Source organism: Mirounga angustirostris, unplaced genomic scaffold (genome assembly GCF_029215605.1).
Source record: "Mirounga angustirostris isolate CCGP_5_RB_7025 unplaced genomic scaffold, mMirAng1.0.hap1 SCAF_9, whole genome shotgun sequence".
Classification (NCBI taxonomy): Eukaryota; Metazoa; Chordata; class Mammalia; order Carnivora; family Phocidae; genus Mirounga; species Mirounga angustirostris.
The window spans coordinates 66,244,164-66,265,248 of record NW_026991717.1 but is presented as its reverse complement, the minus strand read 5'-3'; the positions used below and the strand labels follow the sequence as shown (position 1 = coordinate 66,265,248).

General features: G+C 37.2%; 1 protein-coding gene across 9 annotated transcripts in view; it reads left to right on the top strand.

Moving 5' to 3' along the window:
• The window catches only part of CDIN1 (CDAN1 interacting nuclease 1), a 205,265-nt gene that overhangs the window by 80,221 nt on the left and 103,959 nt on the right, over nt 1–21,085 (top strand). For all 9 annotated transcript variants that reach the window (XM_064570703.1, XM_054513619.2, XM_054513618.2 and 6 more), the window contains 3 exons: nt 11,269–11,348; nt 11,686–11,735; nt 17,512–17,579. In XM_064570703.1, coding sequence (XP_064426773.1) covers nt 11,269–11,348; nt 11,686–11,735; nt 17,512–17,579 — 198 coding nt within the window. The remainder of the gene's footprint in view (nt 1–11,268; nt 11,349–11,685; nt 11,736–17,511; nt 17,580–21,085) is intronic.

Below are 21,085 nucleotides of genomic sequence, written 5' to 3'. Positions count from 1 at the left end.
GGACTTTGGGGAAATTATTTAAATTCCTCATGCTTTGGGGCGCCTGGGTGGGTCATTCGGTTAAGCGTCTGCCTTTGGCTCAGGTCAGGATCCCAGGGTTCTGGGATCGTGCCCCAGATCAGGCTCCTTGCTCAGCGGGGAGTCTGCTTCTCCCTCTGCCTCTCCCCCTACCACTTGTGCTCTCTCTCTCGCTCACTCTCCCTGTCTCTCAAATAAATAAATAAAATCTTTAAATTCCTCATGCCTTAATTTCTTTGTTTCTAAGATGGGGATAGCCACCTTGTAGGTATATTCTGAGAATTCAATGAGTTAATACATGTGAAGAGTTTAGAATGGTTCCGTGGTAAGCACTCAGTAAATGTTAGCTGTTATTCCTTTTTAGAAGTGGAAACTTGCTATAGGGTGGACTGAGTGACCCCACCCCATCTTCCTGAATACTCAGCTGACTTGTACAAATGTTAAACTAGTGTTTCTGAAACTTTAGAAATTTGGGTACATTTACAGTTTTCCCTATCTACCATTGTACCACATGTACTACTAATAAATACACTATTTTTGCTTGAAAATTTTTAAAGTATCATTTAATTCTATTTTAAAAAGGAAATTATAATTTCACCTTACATTATAAACTAGAATTTCTTGCCATAAATAGAAAGTACTTATAAAAATAATACATAACTGCTAAAGAAAAAAATGTTTTGTGTGCTCAGAAAGTCACTTCATGTGCCTCTGCCCACGTTAAGCACTCTTCTCTTTGGGAGACGTGGCATTTGATGTTGTCAGTATTTAAAGACCCATTGTGTCCTACATCCTCTTAGTCTACATTTTCTGAAAACAATATATATATTTTTAAATTTTCTTTGAAGACATATTCATCTATAATGAGAAAAGTTCAAATGAAGTCAGATCCATTTGACTACCTAAATACTGAGATAACATTAGGGAATATAGGCAGGACTTGGATTTTGAATAGTTTATTGGCAATTCATTCAGCAATTTGTTGAGTAACTATTTTGTGCAGAGCAACCTTGAGGTGTTAACAGAAATATGTCTGCTGGTAAGCAGCTTGCTGAATATCCTGACACAAACAGTTCCTTAGTCTTCCATGTGAACCGTTCTCAAAAGGGGTAATATCGCATTAGCAGATATACAGTATACCTGTGGCATTAAAATTTCATGGGGGGAAATTAGGAAAAAATGTCTAAAAAATCTCCTTCGGTGGGCTATGATGAAAGAAAAGGTTAAGCAAGATTTATGTAGACCAGATAAACATAGGACCATGAAAGCCGAGCTTGAAATCTGAAACCTTCTAGCTTTGGAACTGGTAATATACCTGTAAGAATTATCTCTTATCTTCTTGGGGTAACCACAGGGTGAGCCTAATCCTCCATGGGATAGCCCCCAGATACTTAAAGATAACATTGAGGAAATAGGACATTGTTTTTTCCAAATTGTGCTAAATATTCCTTTTTCCTTCAGGATTTTTTTTTTTTTTTAGTAGGTTATGGTTTCACATCTTGGCATCCTGATCAATCTCCTGTCAACAGATGACAAAGTAATATTTAATCAAGTGCCAAATGACTGGTAGACAATATGAGTTCTCTCCCCAGTATGAGGGAGGGGAGAGCAAATGGATTGGAAACATAAGGGGAAATTCTGCTGGAGGAGATGAGACTTGAACTGGGCTTTGAAGTTTTGGCTGAGGGAAAGTTAAGAAAGAACATTCCAGATTTGGAGGAGAGAATTGGGGGTGGCTGGGTAGGAGGGATGGGATTAAGTGTATTCCTGGCATTAGCCAGGTGCTTAATAACGATCTTTGGCGTGTATGTTTGTGGAATAAGAGTTAATGGTGTATAGTGGCTCTAGATCTATAAATTGCCTGACATAGTCTGATCGGTGTGACTACTCATGCTTTGGAGACCTCTTCCTCTTGTCCTTACATAATACTTTTTTCTTTGATGACTGTAGTCAAAGTTACTTCTTAAACAATTATGTGCTAGTTAGAGAGCAGAATTTAATTTGCCTCTATAAGATTCCCTAATGTTAAAAGATACTACCTATTTAGATTGTCAGATGGGATCAGACTGCTTTAGAGATCAGTCCTGTGCAGTGGGATAGCTAGTGGGCTGCCTGGAATTTTTGAGAAATAGTTCCAACTGCAAAGTAAGTAAGCTCCTGGAGGCCACTGGCAATATTGAAAATGTCCGGAAAAGACATTGGCAGGCCAGCTCCCATGGAGATGTAACTTGGGACCTTTCTGACCTTGATGTCCAAAGGCCTTAAACCAGCGTTTGAAGAGAAGATTAAATTCTAGCTGGTATTTTAGGCTTAGCTGTTCTGGAGCTAAGCCTCTGCAGGAGCCACATGAAAAGAGAAGACTTTTGGTGTACTTGGGGAGCAACTGCCTTCCCCCACCAGCTGTCAACTGCACAGATTGTTTTTTCTTCTTGGAGGGAGAACTAGGTTCTAACACCACTGTCTGTCTGCGTATGTATTTCGTTCCAAATGGTCCATCTCGTCTGTATCCCAGTCTCATCCATCTCTCACTTCATTCTTTTTTCTCTCCTGACTGCTGCCATCCAGTACACAGGCAGCGCCATGCTGGTTCACCTGTCGTGCTTAAACCTATCTGTGACCTTGGGTTAGGGGTCCCAACTAGATATGGTCTAGTGTTCGTTTCAGCTCAGGTATAACCTGGTCAAAAGGCACTCCTTGCAGTGGGCAGGATTTCCAGGGACCTTAAGCAGCATAGAGGACTCAGCTGCTTATTTGCTGCAGTTCCTTTCAGCAGTAGCGGGCCACTTACTTGAGCTTACACCAAGGAAAGGAAGAGTTATAAAAATGGGTGTGAGAGTCATTGGGGAGAAAGTCTCCACTGCTTGATTGCTGGTGCTTGAAATAAGGGAAAAACCCCTTATAAGGTTATAGACAAGATTTAAAATACAACACCCTCCCGCCATGGAGTGATAGCACCGTAAGGTAATACACACACATGTGTAGAGGACTTCTCCCAGGTTCTTTCCGGAGAACAGATTGCATGGCGCATTGTACACTGACTGCCACAGAGGGCGTGGCAGGGGAGGCAGGTAGGAAGGGAGAATCTGGCATTGTCAGATTACCTCTGACTGTCTCTCCAAGGCTGTGGCCATTACATTGGCAAGAACAGTCCCCCGACTTTATATATATGTGTGTATATATCTCATGAAGTCTTTCTTCTTTTACCCTCTTGACAATAGAAGGTAATAAGTGATGCATGTATGGATAATGCAGTTTCGGGGGGCAGAACAGGTAAGCCACCCTGTGCTCTAAGGACAGGTAGAGCAACAAGGTAACAGCTTCAGCTGCCCAAGTCTGAAACAGCATGTTAAGCGCTCTTCCTGGGTTATTTTATTTCGTCTTCACAACAGGCCTGCAAAGTAAGCACCAGTGTTCTGCTCTTTTACAGATGAGGGGACTAAGGGTCACAGACATGAATTAGCTTGTTGAGAGGACAGAGCTAGTGGGTGGAAGAGTCAGGCCTCCAACCAGGTCTGCCTGATTCTAGGCTCAGCTCGTAACCACTGCTCCATGCTGCCTCTCCCTTTGAAAGTATTAGACAGCATAGCTTTCCAAGTTCACCTTTCTTTTAGAAGGCATGTTTTTCCTCTTTTGAGGAAGATGTAAATAAACATGGTCTTGGGTGACATCTAGGTCATAAGGAACTGTAAAGGGCTGCCTGGTTTTTTGGGTTGTTTGCTCTTGGAACCCATTGCAAGGGGAAGTTCACGCAGACCGTAGAGAGGCCCACCTGGAGAGGAATCAAGGCCCTTCACCCACCATTCCCATGGAGGTAGAAGCAAGTGCAGATTTGTCAGACATGTAAGTGAATCGTGATGAAAGTGAACCCTCCAGCACCCAGATAATCCACTCCAGGTAATGTCACACAAAGACAAGCCATCTCCATTAACCTAGCCTAAACTACCAAATCATGAGCATGTTAAGAAATTATTGTTTAAGCCTCCCCCCTCCAAAAAAAAAAAAAAGAAGTTTATATTTGAGAATATAATGGAACTGATTCTCAAACCCACAGAAACTTGGTAAGCTTGATGATTAGCACAGTGCTGTCTGTGACATGGCAGCAGTCTTTGGAGGAGTCAGGGTAACAATTCATTTTCTAGCCACCAGTGACCCTTCTCCCATTCGCTGGCCCAGCCAGACCCTATGCAGCAGGGAGGACTTTGACTCCACTCTACAACCCACTTGCTTTTTGGGCACCTGCCCTTCTCTCTATTGTTTGTGGCTCCAGTTTCTTAGAAGGACCTTCTCTTTATATGTTTAAATAACTTGAAATCCACAAAAATTAACGAGGAAGAGGCTTTCCCTTGAACTTCTTACTAAAAAGCTTCCAAAAATTTTAGCAACATAGCAGAATGAGCTTTTATTGATGGTCCACATTTCCACGACAAAGACATAGAAATGATGGAAAAAAGAAACAAACAGAAATCTTCTAAAATACAAAACCAAGTTCAAACAAAAGGAATTCAATCTCTGGGGGCAAGGAATGAAGAGAGAATGTATATTCAGTTTGGTAAACAGGGACTCTCACTTTGTAGGTCCACAAGAGTTGTTAGCTTTAGGTATGAACATGAGGGGTTGGGGCTGGGATTTTTAGCTCCCTGAAGGGAGTTGGAAGTGAGCCTCCACATACAGCCCAATCCATGAGAAAAGGACTGAGGAAACTCCACTTGGCCTGGAGAAAGTGTCAAGGAAGCTTGCTTCCTGTATATGGTCTTGAGTTGTGGGGTATTTGGAGAGAGAAATTAGAAATAGGCCAGCACCATTTGTGGATTTGGGTCCAAATTTGCGCTCTCGTTTATGCTGCAGGAAGCCCATGTTAAGAAACAAACAATAAAACTGGTCTCTGTAAAACAAACAAACAAACAAAAAAAACTAAACACGAAACTACTCTGTCATGGTTATTTCCACAGTACAGATCAAACAATTCTTGCTGCAATTAAGTTCACAGTAAAAATTTACAAACCAAGTGAGAAAACCACCGTCAGAGGGAAGATAAGTACATAGGCAGGTAGGCAGATAGATAGAGAAATTGCATACCATGAACTGGAAATGAGAAAATGAATATAATAGAGGTTAAATCTATAAGATGATGTTTTAAAACATAAAAATTATATAAACTGATCTAATAAACTAAAAACTAACTAGATAAGTGAAAGAATAGAATATAGTATGAAAAAAGAGCAGACAGATTTGAGAAAGACAATAAAATTTAGAAATGATATAATTATCATTGAAGTTAAAAGCTAATTAGATGAACACTTCATCTAAAACTAATGATGTAAGGTGTGGGGATTAACATAAGAATAAAAAAAATGGTTAAAAAAAAAAAAAGAGCAGCAGCCTATAATAGGCATAAAAAAAAAAAAAAAGAAAAAGCTAATTAGATGAAGGGTGCCTGGGTGGTGCAGTCAGTTGAGAGTCCGACTCTTAATTTCAGCTCAGGTCATGATCTCTAGGTCGTGGGATTGAACCCTGCTTTGGGCTCCACATCAGCACAGAGTCAGCTTGAGATCCTCTCTCGCTCTCCTTCTGTCCCTCCAGCTCGTGTGTGTGTGTGGGTGGGTGGGTGGGTCCCTCTCACTCTCTCTCTCAAGTAAGTAAATAAAATCTTAAAAAAGAAAAACTCATTAGATGAGTGAAGTGTCAGAAGAATTAGAACAAAAGTTAGTGAATTTTAGGATGGCTCTAAGGAAAGCACCTTTAGTATATTACACAAGAGATGAATAGTGAGGAAATATAAATACTTTATAGGAGTAGGAGATATAGGGGGTAGTAATAAGGCCTTCTATTAGATGTCTAATATAAGAGTGCCAGAAGAAGAGAGTGGAGGCCAAAGCTATAGTGGCTCAAAACTTTGCAAACTGGTTAAAGGCATGTATCCTTAGGTTCATCAAACATAGCTAATTCCAAGCAGGCTAAATTAAAAGAGCCATACCCAGGCACCCAGTGATGAAACTGTTGAATATCAAAGAAAAATCTAAAAGGAACCAGAGATAAAAGACAAATTATTTCTATAGGGATTATTATTAGACTGACAGTAGAGTTCTTAGCAATAACAGATGTCAAGAGACAGTGGAATCTTATTTTCAAATGGTTGAAATAAAATGACTTTTAGCTTATAATTCTATACCCAGCTATATTATCATTCTAAAGTGAGAACTAAGTTATTTTCAGGCAAGACAAGACTAAGAGATTTTACTACTCAGTGGTCCCATCTGAAAGAACTAATACATAGGTGCTTTAATAACAAGGATAATGAATCTAAAAGCGGAGAACAGAATTCAGAAAGCAGTACTGAAGGAGAAAATTGGCAAACATGTTCGTAAATCTAAATAAGTATTGAACATTTAAAAAAATAGAAACTATATTAGAGTACTTGAGAACAGAACCAGTTGTGTGTGCTTGTATGTATATATGTATATGGAGAGAGAGAGATTTATTATAAGGAATAGGCTCACACGATTATAGAGGTTGAAAGTCCCAAGTGCTACAGTGGGCAAGCTGGAGACCCAGGAGAGCCAGTGATATAGGTCCAATCCTTTTGAGATCCAGGAGGAGCCAATATTTTAGTTTGAGTCCAGAGGATGTCCCAGATTGAAGGCAGTCAGGCAGAGAAACTAGTCTTTTACTCAGTGTTTTATGTTCTAGTCAGACCTTCATCTGACTGAATGAGACCCATCCACATTGGTGAGGGCAGTCTATTTTACTCCAATTCAGATGTGAATCTTATCCAGAAACACCCTCAGAGACGTATCCAGAATAATGTTTGGTCAAAAGTCTGGGCACCCTGTGGCCCAGTCAAGTTGACATAAAATTAACCATCACAGAAACTAAGAAATTATGTTTACAAACAGGGTGGTTGAGCAAAAATTAGTAGACAGAATAACATGGAGGCTGATGGGGAAGGAGGGGGCTTCCCGATTGGAGTGAGTGAATTCTTAATTCCTTATATAGCTGGCCCTTGAACAACATGGGTCTAAACTGCATGGGTCCACTTATATGTGGATTTTTCTTCTACATACACATACAGTGCAATACTATTTTTATAAACACAGTGCATTAAAAAAATATTAACACAGTGCAGTATTTTCTCTTCCTTTAATAACCTTTTCTTTAGCTTTATTGTAAGAATATAGTATATAATACATATAGCATATAAAATATGTGTTAATCGACTGTTTATGTTATCAGTAAGGCTTCCTGTCAACAGCAGGCTGTTAGTAGTTACGTTTTAGGAAGTCAAAAGTTATATGTGGGATTGTTGACGACCCAGGGGATTGGTGCCCCTAACCCCCATGTTATTAAGGGTCAGCTGTGCTCAGAATTATAAAGAAAATATGATTAGATTAGATATGGGTTCAGTTAAAATTGATTAAAAATTAATAAAAATATAGAAGATTTGGGGCACCTGGGTGGCTCAGTCGGTTGGGCATCCAACTTCTTGATTTCGGCTCAGGTCATGATCTCAGGGTCATGAGATCAAGCCCTATGTTGGGCTCCATGCTCAGTGGGGCATCTGCTTGAGATTTTCCCTCTCCCTCTGCCCCTACCTTCCCTCTCTTTCTCTCTCTCTCTCTTACTTTCTTTCTCTCTGTCAAATAAATAAATCTTAAGAAAACAAAGAATATAGAATATTTTAATAATACAATTAAAAATCTTGGCCTACTAGACATACCTGAACCCCATACCTCAAAAATAGGAGCTTTAGTATTTTTTAAGACATGTAAAATATTTATAAAAATTGATTGCATATCAGGGGCGCCTGGGTGGCTCAGTCGTTAAGCATCTGCCTTCGGCTCAGGTCATGGTCCCAGGGTCCTGGGATCGAGCCCCACATTGGGCTCCCTGCTCAGCGGGAAGCCTGCTTCTCCCTCTCCCACTCCCCCTGCTTGTGTTCCCTCTCTCGCTGTATCTCTCTCTGTCAAATAAATAAAATCTTTAAAAAAAAAATTGATTGCATATGAAAACACCAATGGAAGTCAAATAGATACCCTCAAATTAATATAAGCATCACATACTTTGACCAATATGATCAAATTAAAAATTTAAAATAAGTTTTTAAATAACTTATGGATCAAAGATGAAATCGTAATGGAAACTATAAAATATTTATAAATAAATGAGAACAACACTTGTAGCATGTAGCTAAAGCAGAATTTAGAGGAAAAATTATAGCCTTAAAAAGTATATGTTGAAATAAAAGATTGAAAATTTAAGTAATAAAGATAGTAAGTTTGTAAAAGAATAATACAACAAATTCAAAGAAGAAATCCAGAAATAATGATGACAAAAGGATGAATTAAATGAAATTGGAAGGAATGAAGCAGTAGAGAAAATCAACAAAACCAAAATTTAGTTCCTTCAAAATACTAGTAAAATGAACCAACCTCTAGAAAGACTGATAAATAAAACAGTTTACACAAATTAATATTAGACTATCTAAAGTAAATTTAATTGAAGATACAGACATTAAGTCAGAGTGGCAGGGGCATGGATGTTTATTATTTTAGGCTCTTGAAATATTTCACAGAAAGCAGATCATAATCTTGGGCATTATGCCTTAGTCCGGGCATTGCCTGTTGCCTCTCTTGCGTAGCATGCTTCAGCAGGGACCAGTTCTCCCCTATGCCTGTGCACACAACTCCAAATGACTAGTGCATTCCTGCTTTGTACCTGCTTGGTAGAAAGCTGACATTCCAGCAGTTGAAGCAGTGACAGAGGTAAACTCTGAAATCAAGAGGATGAATGCCTCTAGCAAAGGTTAGGGAGAACAAGTCTCCTGTCCACATATGGTCAAAAAGATGGATACAACTTGGGCATAGGTAGTAGCTGGCCGTGGACATCTTGCTTATGAAAGGTACTGGCTTCCTTGAGCCCTTCTTATCCCTAGTCATCCCAAGATTATCCAACCGCCTTTCCTTACCTGGTTGATACTTTTCATCCCTTTGGCACTTTTAGCTTCAGAATATGTGTGTAAAATTAAGTTTGCGCTCTGGCTTGATCTGAGACACAGGTATAACCTTGTTGAAGCCCAAGTCCTAAAATCCTCAAACAGAAGGCAGGCACATCCTAGGTCTGTAGCCAAGGCCTCGAAACCCTATTTATTATCATTTTCTTGCTCCAAAAAATGGCAGGTTGCAATAAAAGAAAAAGACATTTTGTTGAGTTTAAAATGAATGTGGACTCGATATATAGTTTTTACTTTTCAGTTTAAAATGATTGACTTGTTCTTGTAAGCTTTCTCTGATTTGAATAGTGTTCTATTCAATATGTTCAGACTATTTTTTAAAAAGTGTGTGGGCTATGATTCTTAATTCTGATAAGCACAGTATTCAAAAATTTATATTGTGAGGAAAATTAGGATGTCATTGGTTTCTTTTTTCTATAATATTTCCTTTGTGACTTCATCTTCTTCTGTTCTAGAGTATTGTCTCTCGTCTATTTTAAAAAGAGCCTTTGGCTGGGGGGCTCCTGGGTGACTCAGTCAGTTGAGCGTCTGCCTTCGGCTCAGGTCATGATCTCAGGGTCCTGGGATCAAGCCCAATTGCATCCGGCTCTCTGCTCAGGGGGGAATCTGCTTCTCCCTCTCACTCTCCCTCTGTGCTCTCTCTCTCAAATAAATAAAATAAAATCTTTAAAAAAAAAAAAAGGCCCTTTGATCTATGATTTGCAGTGAGTTATCATATAGTTTGGTTCTTACTATTACTTAAACTTTAACAAAATCAACAACAAAATAGCCGTTGTAGCTATTTACTAGAGACTCACACAAAAACCCTTTAACGAAGTCAGCTCAGATAATATTGTCATTTTCTACAGAAGAAAATAGTGAATCTGAGAGGTGCCATATTCCATAAATTTGCCCTGGTTGCAGAGCTGGTTGTAGACATAGGGCTGGATAGTATTCCTATTCCTCTAGTGATGATGTTCTTGGGATTCCAGATATGTGTTCCACACTTGCAGAACAAACACATAGTTACAAATGGCTAAGTACATAAATGTGGCTATACACATGCAGAATAGGAAATAATTAAAATAAGTGTACTGCATTTTTTCTTTGTGGACTCAGTACAATGCTTAAGTGAAAAAGATGTAATTTCCCTATTTCTTTGCACGGTATTTACTAACATTTATCATATCTGTCACTGATCTTATGGTACTGAACTTGATAAAGAACATAATAATCTTAAAAACAAAAAAACCAAAAGTCATCTCAACATGAATGATGTTGATCCCTGGTCTGTGTTCATTCTATTAACTAGATAATTATCCAATATGCACTTTAATTTGCGTTTGTGTGGATAAACCCTAAGCCATTTTGCTGTATGTTTGGGAATGATTCCACTGGAGGATTGGAAGAATTGATTCCTAGGCAGCACTAGACTTAGCTTTAGTTTAGAGACTTGCCTTCCTCCCGTGCAAAGGAAGAGGAGTTCTGGTCACCTTGGCTTCCACACGCCTACAGAAAAGAGCAGGGCCAGAATCTCTTGCCTCCGTGTGCTAGGTGTGTGATCTGATATAGCATTCTTCATTAAATGCCTCCCCTAGCCTCTTCTGTAGGTTTTCCTGGGGTGAGGTCTGTTTAATTTACAATTGGCTATGAGGAGATGTATTTTGGGACAAAAATTCATATATAAATAAATATATATTTTTTTCTTACTTAAGATTCCCTCAATGGTTAATCAACTTTACCTACTTTCCTTATCTGTGAAATGGACACAGCATTTTATGGCAGTTGATGAGAATTATTTCAGAAATGTTTAGAATTCAGAGATTCTTTCTTGGCTAAAAGTTATTTTTATCAACATCATTGAAGTCTGACCTGCCTTCACTAAGCTCTCCAGATACATATGCTTAATAATAAAATACTTAGCCACAAAAGGTAACTATTTCTTTTCTGATGGTTCTTGCTGTGTTTTTTTCCCCCAAGCGGGCTTTTCCAAAGCTAATATATCTGCAAAGAGACATATGCTTTAGGTCTGTACTTGTTAATTTACCTTGGAAAAATTAGGTCATCTTCAAATCTGGCAGTGTGGCTTATAAACTTGGCAAAATGGTCTAATTAAAAGCTTCTCTTCGATTAAAAAAGGAAAAAATTATTAGAATCGGTAATGTTTTCATTTTCGTGGTTTGTGTACATATAGGTATATGTCACTCCTCATGCTGCACTAAAAGTATGTTGACTGTTAACAGTTCATCTCTTTTCTTCTACAGCCTCCAAGTCTGTTATAAATAGTATGCTACGGGACCCTTCTCAGATTCCAGATGGAGTTCTAGCAAATCAGGTCTATCAGGTATTAATCACAGCTGTCTATTTTCAGTGGCAGTGCTATCTGCCTAGCAGAGTAAAGGATTTTAAACCTCATTTAATTACTGTCATCGTAAACTATCACTGAGGTCAGGGTGCACCATAAATGGCAATGCAATATTTGCGAGAAGAGCATTTCACTTTTTAATAGCTTGCTTTTATAGTGAATAAAAAGCATGTGATTTTTGTTTTCTGTGATTAAATCTTAACAGCCTTTGATAGTTTGTTTTTTTTTTAAGAAACGTAATTACAGCTTTTAGGATACTAGTTCACGGTAACAGTTTTTGTAGTCACCCTAGACCCCTTCTCTGTTTTGTCCCCAGTGCATCGTGAACGACTGCTGTTATGGACCACTGGTGGACTGCATCAAACAGTATCCTTTCCCATAAAATTTTAGGTGCGCAATTGACGAGCTCAGACTCAGTGGAGGAGATGTGTCTAGCTTTAACCTGACATAAAGTTCTTCTTCACAAAACACATTTCATACTCTTCTACTTTACATTCAGTCAGCTGGAGGGTCACTGCAGACCATCCTTTCCTCCAGCTTAAGGAAAATCAGACGGGCCATGAGAAGCTGTCGGTTCGGCAGTTATGTGCACAGGCTTAGCTCAAACTGCTGGGGTTTCAGAGAGTTTAAAGGTACAGAGTCATTGGGCACGTAACTTACTATCTGGGAGTGTGGCTCACCAATCCAATGAACATTTAAAAAAAATAGAACAAATTTCTATTTAAAATGAGCCAAATTCAGTTGAGTTTCCTAGAATAAATTTTGAGCCTGGAGTTCAAGGATGATGTGATTAAAATGCCGCGCAGACCATCACATCTGAAAGGGCAGTAGATTCTTGTTGCTTAAATGCTGATTACAGTCTGCACTACCATTTGCATCCCTAATAAACAACTTTAGAGAAACCAAGCTAATTTATCCATCTGCCATTTGCATCCATAATAAACAACTTTAGAGAAACCAAGCTAATTTTTCCGTCTGGACTGAACTTAAGGCTATGAAAACAGACGTCCAGTCATTCTTCATTAAAGACATTGAGATTACTAAAGAGTTAATGCTTACTTCTTGAAATGGGATTTGAGCCAACAGTCACTACTTCATGAAGGGGCATGTTCTTCATCCATACATTTAGTAGCATTGTGGCAATACTAAGAATTTTGATAATCCTGGGTGGAAAATACTATTTAAAGGGTCAATAACTAGTAATTTTTTTAATGAAAATTATCTTCCACCTGAGTCCACGAGTCTTGCATTTCTTAATGCTGTAACAGCCTTCCTAATAGAGGTTTTGTGAGTGTGGATAGCACTGTGACCAGTGGAGATTCAGTGCTACCAGTCAGGAAGCTTTCTGCTGAAAGCCTTTTTTGTTGGAAGTCAAGTGTTTGTGTGTGTGTGTGTGTGTGTGTGTGTGTGTGTGTGTGTCTGTTTATCCCACCTTGTTTTCACAAAGGCTTAGAGTCTGTAAAATTTTTGTAACGAAACTCACTCATTTTCTTTTTTATAAAGTTAACCTTTGAAAAATAATCTCTTCACAGAGCCCTCTTGTAAGAATATTCACTACCTAAGTTACAGCCCTTTACATATTTATCCTTCAAGTCAGTTCCCCCAATGTATTTAAATTAATAAAATCACAGCACTGTCATAAGCTTGCCTTTTTATTGGACCAAAGTGAAACCATACTTCTATTTTCAGTATAAAATTAATGATAGCATTAAAAATTGTAGGCGTGCCAACCTCATGTTGCTACAGTGATAAAGTTTAGCACATTTGTGTAACAACTAACACCATCTTAGAGTATCTGGGGCGGAATTACATGTTAATTTTAAAGCATATAAAATAGTTAAAAATCAATTTAAAGTTAAGGTTTTAAAAGCATAATGTCTTTTGAAGGATTGCATATTGATTTTAAATATAACTATCTAATTATATATGCATGGACTAAAGTATGAAGTCAACTGCTTTGTAAATGCCAGGAGGCTATTTTTCAGTAATAGTTGAGATGCTTACGGGAAACTAGATTGCTGCATTGCTGGCTAAGAAAATGGCTTGTGAGGTTATTTACAAGTTTTGCCCCATGGTCACTGCCATACATCAATAATAGGTATTATTATAGACAAAGTCTAAGTGTTTTCTGCTTATAGAGCATTATAAATTCTGTTCGGAGTATTTTCTTTACATTTTTGCCATCATTCACTTTCCTTTTTTGGCTATGTTATTGCTAGTAGAATTTAATGTAGTACATGATTTCAATTGATAAAGATAATGATGAATGTCTATAAATTGCATTCACTGACTAGATTATAATTTTGCAGTTCCATTATGCCTATTGCCAGTAAAATTACTGTTTTTATAAGCTTTGTGTTCTAGACCTTGTATTTTATATATGTTTATATCAAGCAAAGAATAATCAAGAAGTATGTCTTTCCCAAATTTCAAATCGGTGATTGCTTTTACCATGCAAAATAAAACAAGCTGGGAAATTTATAGAGAACTGATTTTATTTTTGCATTGAGGTAGTAGCAGTTTCATATAATGTAAATATACTTGCATAGATGTTTCCTAGACTGATCCACAGGAATTACTTTATTTCACACTGAATAAAAATTAGTAGTTTTCCATGTGAGTGAAAATGCTATTTGTATGTTGTTCTGATAATTTAGTAATGTTTACATTGCTTACTGTCGGTAAATTACATCATTTTGTAAGAAAGTACACATTTAGTAAATAGAATTGGTGCAAAATCTTTTTACTCCATTATGAAAATGTTACATGTAGACATTTGTGTAAGTAGAATAAAGGAAATTGGTCATTTACAAATAAGACACCACGAAAAGCACAGTAGCAAAGAGTATATAAATTGTCATTGTGCTTTCTTTTTCTTTTGGTGTCTGCAACATTTTTTCCTGCATAGCCATGTCCATCCACCCCTTCGCTGCCACAAATATAGTCACTGACACAAAAGGTGTGAGAAACCAGCCACCTCAACTTTCCAAAGTGTGACTCCAGGACACAGCTATTACACAAAGACCTACACAGAGAAGCAAGGAAAGATAATGATGCAGGAAGCTTAAAATGCTGTGGGTTTCATTTCTGTACCATCAGTAACCTCAGTTTCATGATTCAACATTTTAGATGTAAATAATTTACAACAATAAAAGTGAGAGCGCATTTATGTGGATTAGAAGTAAATAATTTAGTTCTAACATGTGGGATGCCCCTAATAATGAGAGACTGTAGAGAGATATTCATCAGATATCTTCAGTGGACTCTGCAAATGTGTGAAATTTTGTGATTTGAAAATTTTTGTTCCTTTATTCTGTTTCCAATTAGAAATTAAATAAGCACACCACGTGCATGGTGGGGGGAAGCGACAACAGAAGGAAAAATTGCAATGATGAAGACTTGGGGCTCATTTTGATGGTGGACATGAGTGGCCACATCTCTCGAATTATGATTTAAATGATATTCACCTGTATGTGTTGATAAAGGACAGATAATGCTCTAGGAATTTTTTTAAATAATGCATACATTTTATTTCATTTTAATTGAACTCTTTCAGTGCATAATCAGAATCAGAGAGTCTTTGGTAAGCTGAGGAGTGGTACGACCAGGTTGACATTATCCAATGGAGAATTAGATAATTAATACCAAATGCTTTTGACAGGATCAAAGTACCAGAATAGGATAACGCTCCTTTTCAGATATTGTGCAATCTCATCCTTTTGGAAAATAGAGCAGAATTCCAAGTCCTATTCCTGATTTAATTATTTACCAGCCATGGGACCTTCAGAAAGTTCCTCAGCCTTCTTGAACCTTGCTTTCTGTAATTATAAAAATGGGATTAATAATAGTACTTATTCATGTGGTGGTGGTGAAGGTTAAATAAGATGATAACCCAAGTGGAAATGCAAATCAAAACTACAATGAGATATCATTTCACATCTGTCAGAATGGCTAAAATCAACAACACAAGAAACAAGTGTTGGCGAGGATGTGGAAAAAAAGGAACCCTCTTGCCCTGTTGATGGGAATGCAAATTGGTGCAGCCATGATGGAAGACAGTATGGAGGTTTAAAAATAGGACTACCCTATGATCCAGTGATCTCACTACTGGGCATTTATCCCCAAAATACAAAAACACTAATTCAAAGGGATACATGCACCCCTGTGTTTATATAGCATTATTTACAACAGCCAAGATATGGAAGCAACGCAAGTGTCCATTGATAGCTGGAGGAATAAGACGTGGTGTATGTACACACATACACACACACAAAATGGAATATTGTTCAGCCATAAAAAGAATGAAATCTTGCCATTTACAATGATATGAATGGATCTAGAGAGTATAATGCTAAGTGAAATAAGCCAGTCCAAGACAAGTACCATATTTCATTCATATATGGAATTTAAGAAACAAAAGAGCAACGGAAAAAAAGACAAACCAAGAAACAGACACTTAACTATAGAGAACAGACCAGAAGGGAGGTGGGTAGGAGGATGGGTGAAATAGGTGATGGGGATCATAGAGTGCACTGGTGATGACCACTGGGTAATGTATGGAAGTGTTGAATCACTATATTGTACACCTGAAACTAATATAACACTAAGTATTTTAACTATACTGGAATTAAATTTTTTTTTAAAAAAATTTTAAAAAATGATAGGCTGGGATGGTAGCAGAGGAAGTAATAAAAATTTGGTGAATATTGTATTTAGTTATAAGTTGACACCAACAGGAGTTGCCAATGTATTGAGAGGAGTGTGGGAGAAAGGTAGGAGTTGAGGACTCCTGCATTCTGGTTTGAACAGCATGGGGTTGTCAATAACTAAAATGGTAATGAAGCAAATGGCGTATGCATGTGTGAGCAGCTGAACGTAATGAATCTGTGAAACTATAACAATAAAATAATCAAAGTTTATTGAGGACTTACCAAAAAAAAAAAAGGTGATACCCCAACTGTTTAACACCGAGGCTTTGTGTTACAGTGCTTAAGAAATATTAGCTAGTATCAATTATTTTTACATAATTATTTTAATACGTTTAAAGAAGTTGTATGGAGGTCATACAAAAGGCTTTGTGAACATCATATTCCAATCCTTTGCTTTGCCACACTTGAACCGTATAACTGTGTGCGGATTCTTTTCTAAGCTTTGGTTTCCTCATCTATAAAATAAGGATGATAATAACTAAGGATGAAATAACATACATAGGGCGCCTGGGTGGCTCAGTTGGTTGGGCGACTGCCTTCAGCTCAGGTCATGATCCTGGAGTCCCAGGATCGAGTCCCACATCAGGCTCCCTGCTCAGCAGGGAGTCTGCTTCTCCCTCTGAACCTCTTCCCTCTCGTGCTCTCTATCTCTCATTCTCTCTCTCTCAAATAAATAAATAAAAAATCTTTAAAAAAAAAACATACATAAAGCACTTAACACAGTACCTACCTCATAGTAATCGCTCAAAGAATTTACATGTGTGTGTATCTGTTTCTATGAATATGATCATATGTGTGCACTCTCGCACACGAGAGGAAGACTTGAAGAATCCTCTGCACCCGCACCCCAACCCCCCAGTCCTTTGCAACATGCAGTCTTTCCTCCAGGGTGCCTAGAATTCTCAACAAGTCAGCTATTTGGCTTCCCACGTCACATAAGATCACCAACCATAGGCTGAAAGTGGGACAGAAACTAGAAATGCTGACTCTGGGACAAGTATGGATTCTTAGAAGATTTATGGAACTCTGTAAGACTGGAAACTCCTTTAAGGCAAAGCCTGGTTGGTATTCTTTGCTGCATTTAGTAAGTGCTTAATAAATGCACTAAATTGAATTAAGGGATTTTTAACATAGTACAAAGGATGTTTAAAATGACTCCGCCTCCTTTCAAAAGAAGATAAGGTACACATCCATTTACAAATCTTTATTTGCCCAAATGCATATAAACATTACAGAAATAGAAAAACTCCCCTGAATCATTAAATGAGGGCATGTATGTAGAAATCTCATTCCTCAGAAATGTGGGCTAAAGGTGGAAATAGTTGCTATGATTACTCTATTTTCCGTTTCATCTCAAAGTAGAGACCTGGTATTAGCATATTTTTTATTGTGTAATTCCACCTGTGTTACCCTCCTTAACTAAAACTTCTTAGTGCCATTGGTCATGAGCACGAAGTCCTGCTAAGAGACATGCTTCTGGAGAAAAACCTGTCCTTCCTAGGTAAGTATTACTTAATCCTCTCTAGCTTGTAATATCTGCATGAGTGCTTAAATGTATATTTTTAAAAATCTTCCACTCGCAGTTATTATATACTAAAAGAAGAATGAACAATGATTGATGCTGTGCATGTTATCTTTTATTGATTTAGAATTAAGCAGGAACTCAGTTACCTAATCCCTATATATACAAAACATGCACAGGCTTGCAATTAATATTTTATAGAATAAGTGGCTGAAAAAATGCTTTAATATCTGTTGCAGTATTACTTTTGGTGTCATGAGATATTAGCCGTAATCTAGGCCTTATGAGACAAAGAAACAAAAGAAATACTGTCTATAAAATGCTTTATATGTTAAAAAGAATAGTTAGAAAAATTCATGTGTTGGATATGTTTGTCTAATGTATGGAATCAGAGTGTACTTTTACTTGAAAGTCAAATATTAAGCTTTTATTATTTTTATGAGAGACATTAATTGTCATTATAGATTTAGTGTGATTTTTAAAAATCTCACATGTATACATGGACATGTGTTTTTGTGTGTGTACCAATGTGGAATCTTGTTATAGATTGTTATTTCTTTCAACATCTGAAGCATTAAAATTAAGCCTTGAAGGGCATACATGTGATAACTGATCACAGAAACCATAAAGCACTCTACAATGAATTAATTCCTCTTCTCCACTGTAGATGTAATTTTAAAGGTTCTATACCAACCTAAATGTGCATTGTACACATCTGTTATATGTAGATATTTAAGTCTGCATAGTGTGTTTTTTTAGGTTGAAAAAAATCACAGAATATTGGATTACACAACCTTTGTTCCAAAATGGACAAAGATTTGGCCAAGGAAAGTCCATTGGATGGCCTTACATCAAGTTGGGGAGGGATGTTGAAGACAAGCCTGCAGAAAGTCTGTTTTAAGTCTTAGTATTCAATATTTTTATTAATGAACTGGAGAATGGAGTTGAGTGTATTATCAGGTTGTTGATAATTTTAAGATGGGAGATCTCATAAATGTTCTGGAGCAGGGGCTAAAGAAAGTTGATTTAGGAAAATGGCCTCAAATTAGTGAATTAAATTTCAGTATGTGAAAGTAACAAGTTTTTTCATGTAAGGGAGGAGGAGCAAAAGGCTTATATGTGGTCTAAACTGAGTTCCACGTCCTTGACTCCCTTGATTTTGTGAACAGTGTTAGACTGAATTGACCATGGCCAGCAAAGACAATGCAGAAACATGGCCAAGAGTCATTAGCACTTGCATACAAGTTCAGAAAGGGGACTTACTATTCATGGGTCCCATCTAGTTCTCTGTGCTATCAGGTCTAGAGATAACTATTTTATTAAAGTACACCCAAAGGTGATACTTAACTGATCTCTAAAATAAATGAGTTATAGGATATTTAGCTGATTCCATGTAACCTCAGTGCTGTTTTTAAGCATTTCCTTATCAGCATACAAATAAGTTAATTTATTCTATGCATTTTAAGCATTTTAATGTAGTACTGAATTATTACAAGTTTATTTACAAGTTAAAGCGTGAGAATTCAAAGCTTTGTGTGAAATATTGTTCTGGGGTTTTCTTTTACCTTGTATATATACCCCTTCACAGTGATTAATTAGGTCTAAAGTACTGTGCCAGGTAAATTTAGATTGATTATCATTTCAAGTCAACTACTGAAAAACACTGGTATATAAATAGACCACTAATCTGATGTTTTCTTGTTTACATGTGTACATCTTGAATTTTGTTGCAGAGCCATTACAAACATGTGTTTTACTTTGATTCTTTTATAAGCAAAAGCAAAACCGATCTCTCCCTCTCTTTCTCTCTCTCTCATTCTTTTGGTTTCTAATCTGGCCACTACTTTCAAAAGGCAAGGATTCTTATTTTTACATATTAACCCTTCTTAAGAATTATGACTTCCCTGAAAGTCTGTCCCATTCTAAATTTTCCACTCATTGTGCTCTATATGTAATTTTATAAAATACATACCTTATATGACCATTTTACTAATAGAAGAGAAAAATAAAAATAACCTTTATTTTAACCCTAATAATTTTTTTAATTTCCTTGATTCATAACCATATACTGAGCAGTTGTTATGGCACAAGATTTAACCACGCACTATTGGAAAGAAAAAAAAGAAGAGTGCTTTTCATTGAAGATTTGCATATGCTCATGGATTTATCCTATTTATAAATTTATAGGTACATTGTATTCAGAGAATTCAAAGTTGAATAAATGTTTAGTTTTTCCTACTAAAAACATATATTTTATTCATACATTTATTGATTTATTCCAAAAATAAGTTACTGAGTTAGGTACTATTTATTAGGAACTAAATATTAAGTCAGGGGGCGCCTGGGTGGCTCAGTCGTTAAGCATCTGCCTTCAGCTCAGGTCATGATCCCAGGGTCCTGGGATCGAGCCCCGCATCGGGCTTCCTGCTCTGCGGGAAGCCTGCTTCTCTCTCTCTCTCGCTCCTCCTGCTTGTGTTCCCTCTCTCGCTATGTCTCTCTCTGTCAAATAAATAAATAAAAAAAATCTTTAAAAAAAATAAAAATAAATAAATAAATATTAAATCAGATGAAGTTCCTCCTTTTGTGGAATTATGGTCTAGTAGGGAGATAAGCTATAAACAAATGTACACAATTTCTAGCAATTTCTCAGAGTTCTTGTAATTCTTTTATTTTTATTCATGCATTCTTTTCAACTAACTCTTGTTGAGCACGTTTTCTACTACTAGTTAGTGTGAACATGATGGTAAGCATTTTGTTCCCTCTGGATGCTTACAGTGATGCACACTATTTCCATGTCAAACCCAGTAAGAATACAGTTCCATCACTAGTGCATCTCCGTAGGTACTCACTTGATGGTCTTGATAATGAAAATAAATACATTCAAGGCTGTTGTTGTGCTACTTCTATTAAACTTTTGAAAGAAAGGTATAGATTATACTAAAAATCAAGAGCCACCCTTTACACATAAGAAAATGCTACTGGTCCATAAGCTACTTTTCCTGAAGTGGTGATAGAATTTTACTTATTCATCTGCTCTCTCACCATCACCTTCCTGTCACCATGTGCTTCTAGGCCGGCTAGCTGAGCTCCTTAGCTTGGTTATCTTACCACTGTGCTAACCAGTCTTTTCTTTTGTTGGTTCAGCAGACAGATATCTTTTAAGAAGTACTTACTTTGGGCGGGCACCATTAGGGATAAAAAAATAAAAGTTTAATTTTTCCTGGAAGGAAAATTTCAGATAAGTTTCAGGTAAGTTCATGTCAGTTCTTTCCAAGGAGAGTAATATAGAATTATTGATCCGCATTTAACGTCTGAGAAGATGTGAAGAGCCTGCTGCCCACTCCTAGGCACAGATGCACAAAGAGCCCTTCTTAAGCTTTAAATTGACCAACAAGCATTGTGATCATCCTTATTCCCACTGCTAAGGGTTCGTTTCATTTCTAATATCAACAAAATAGAAAAGGTATTTTAACTACTGGTGGAGA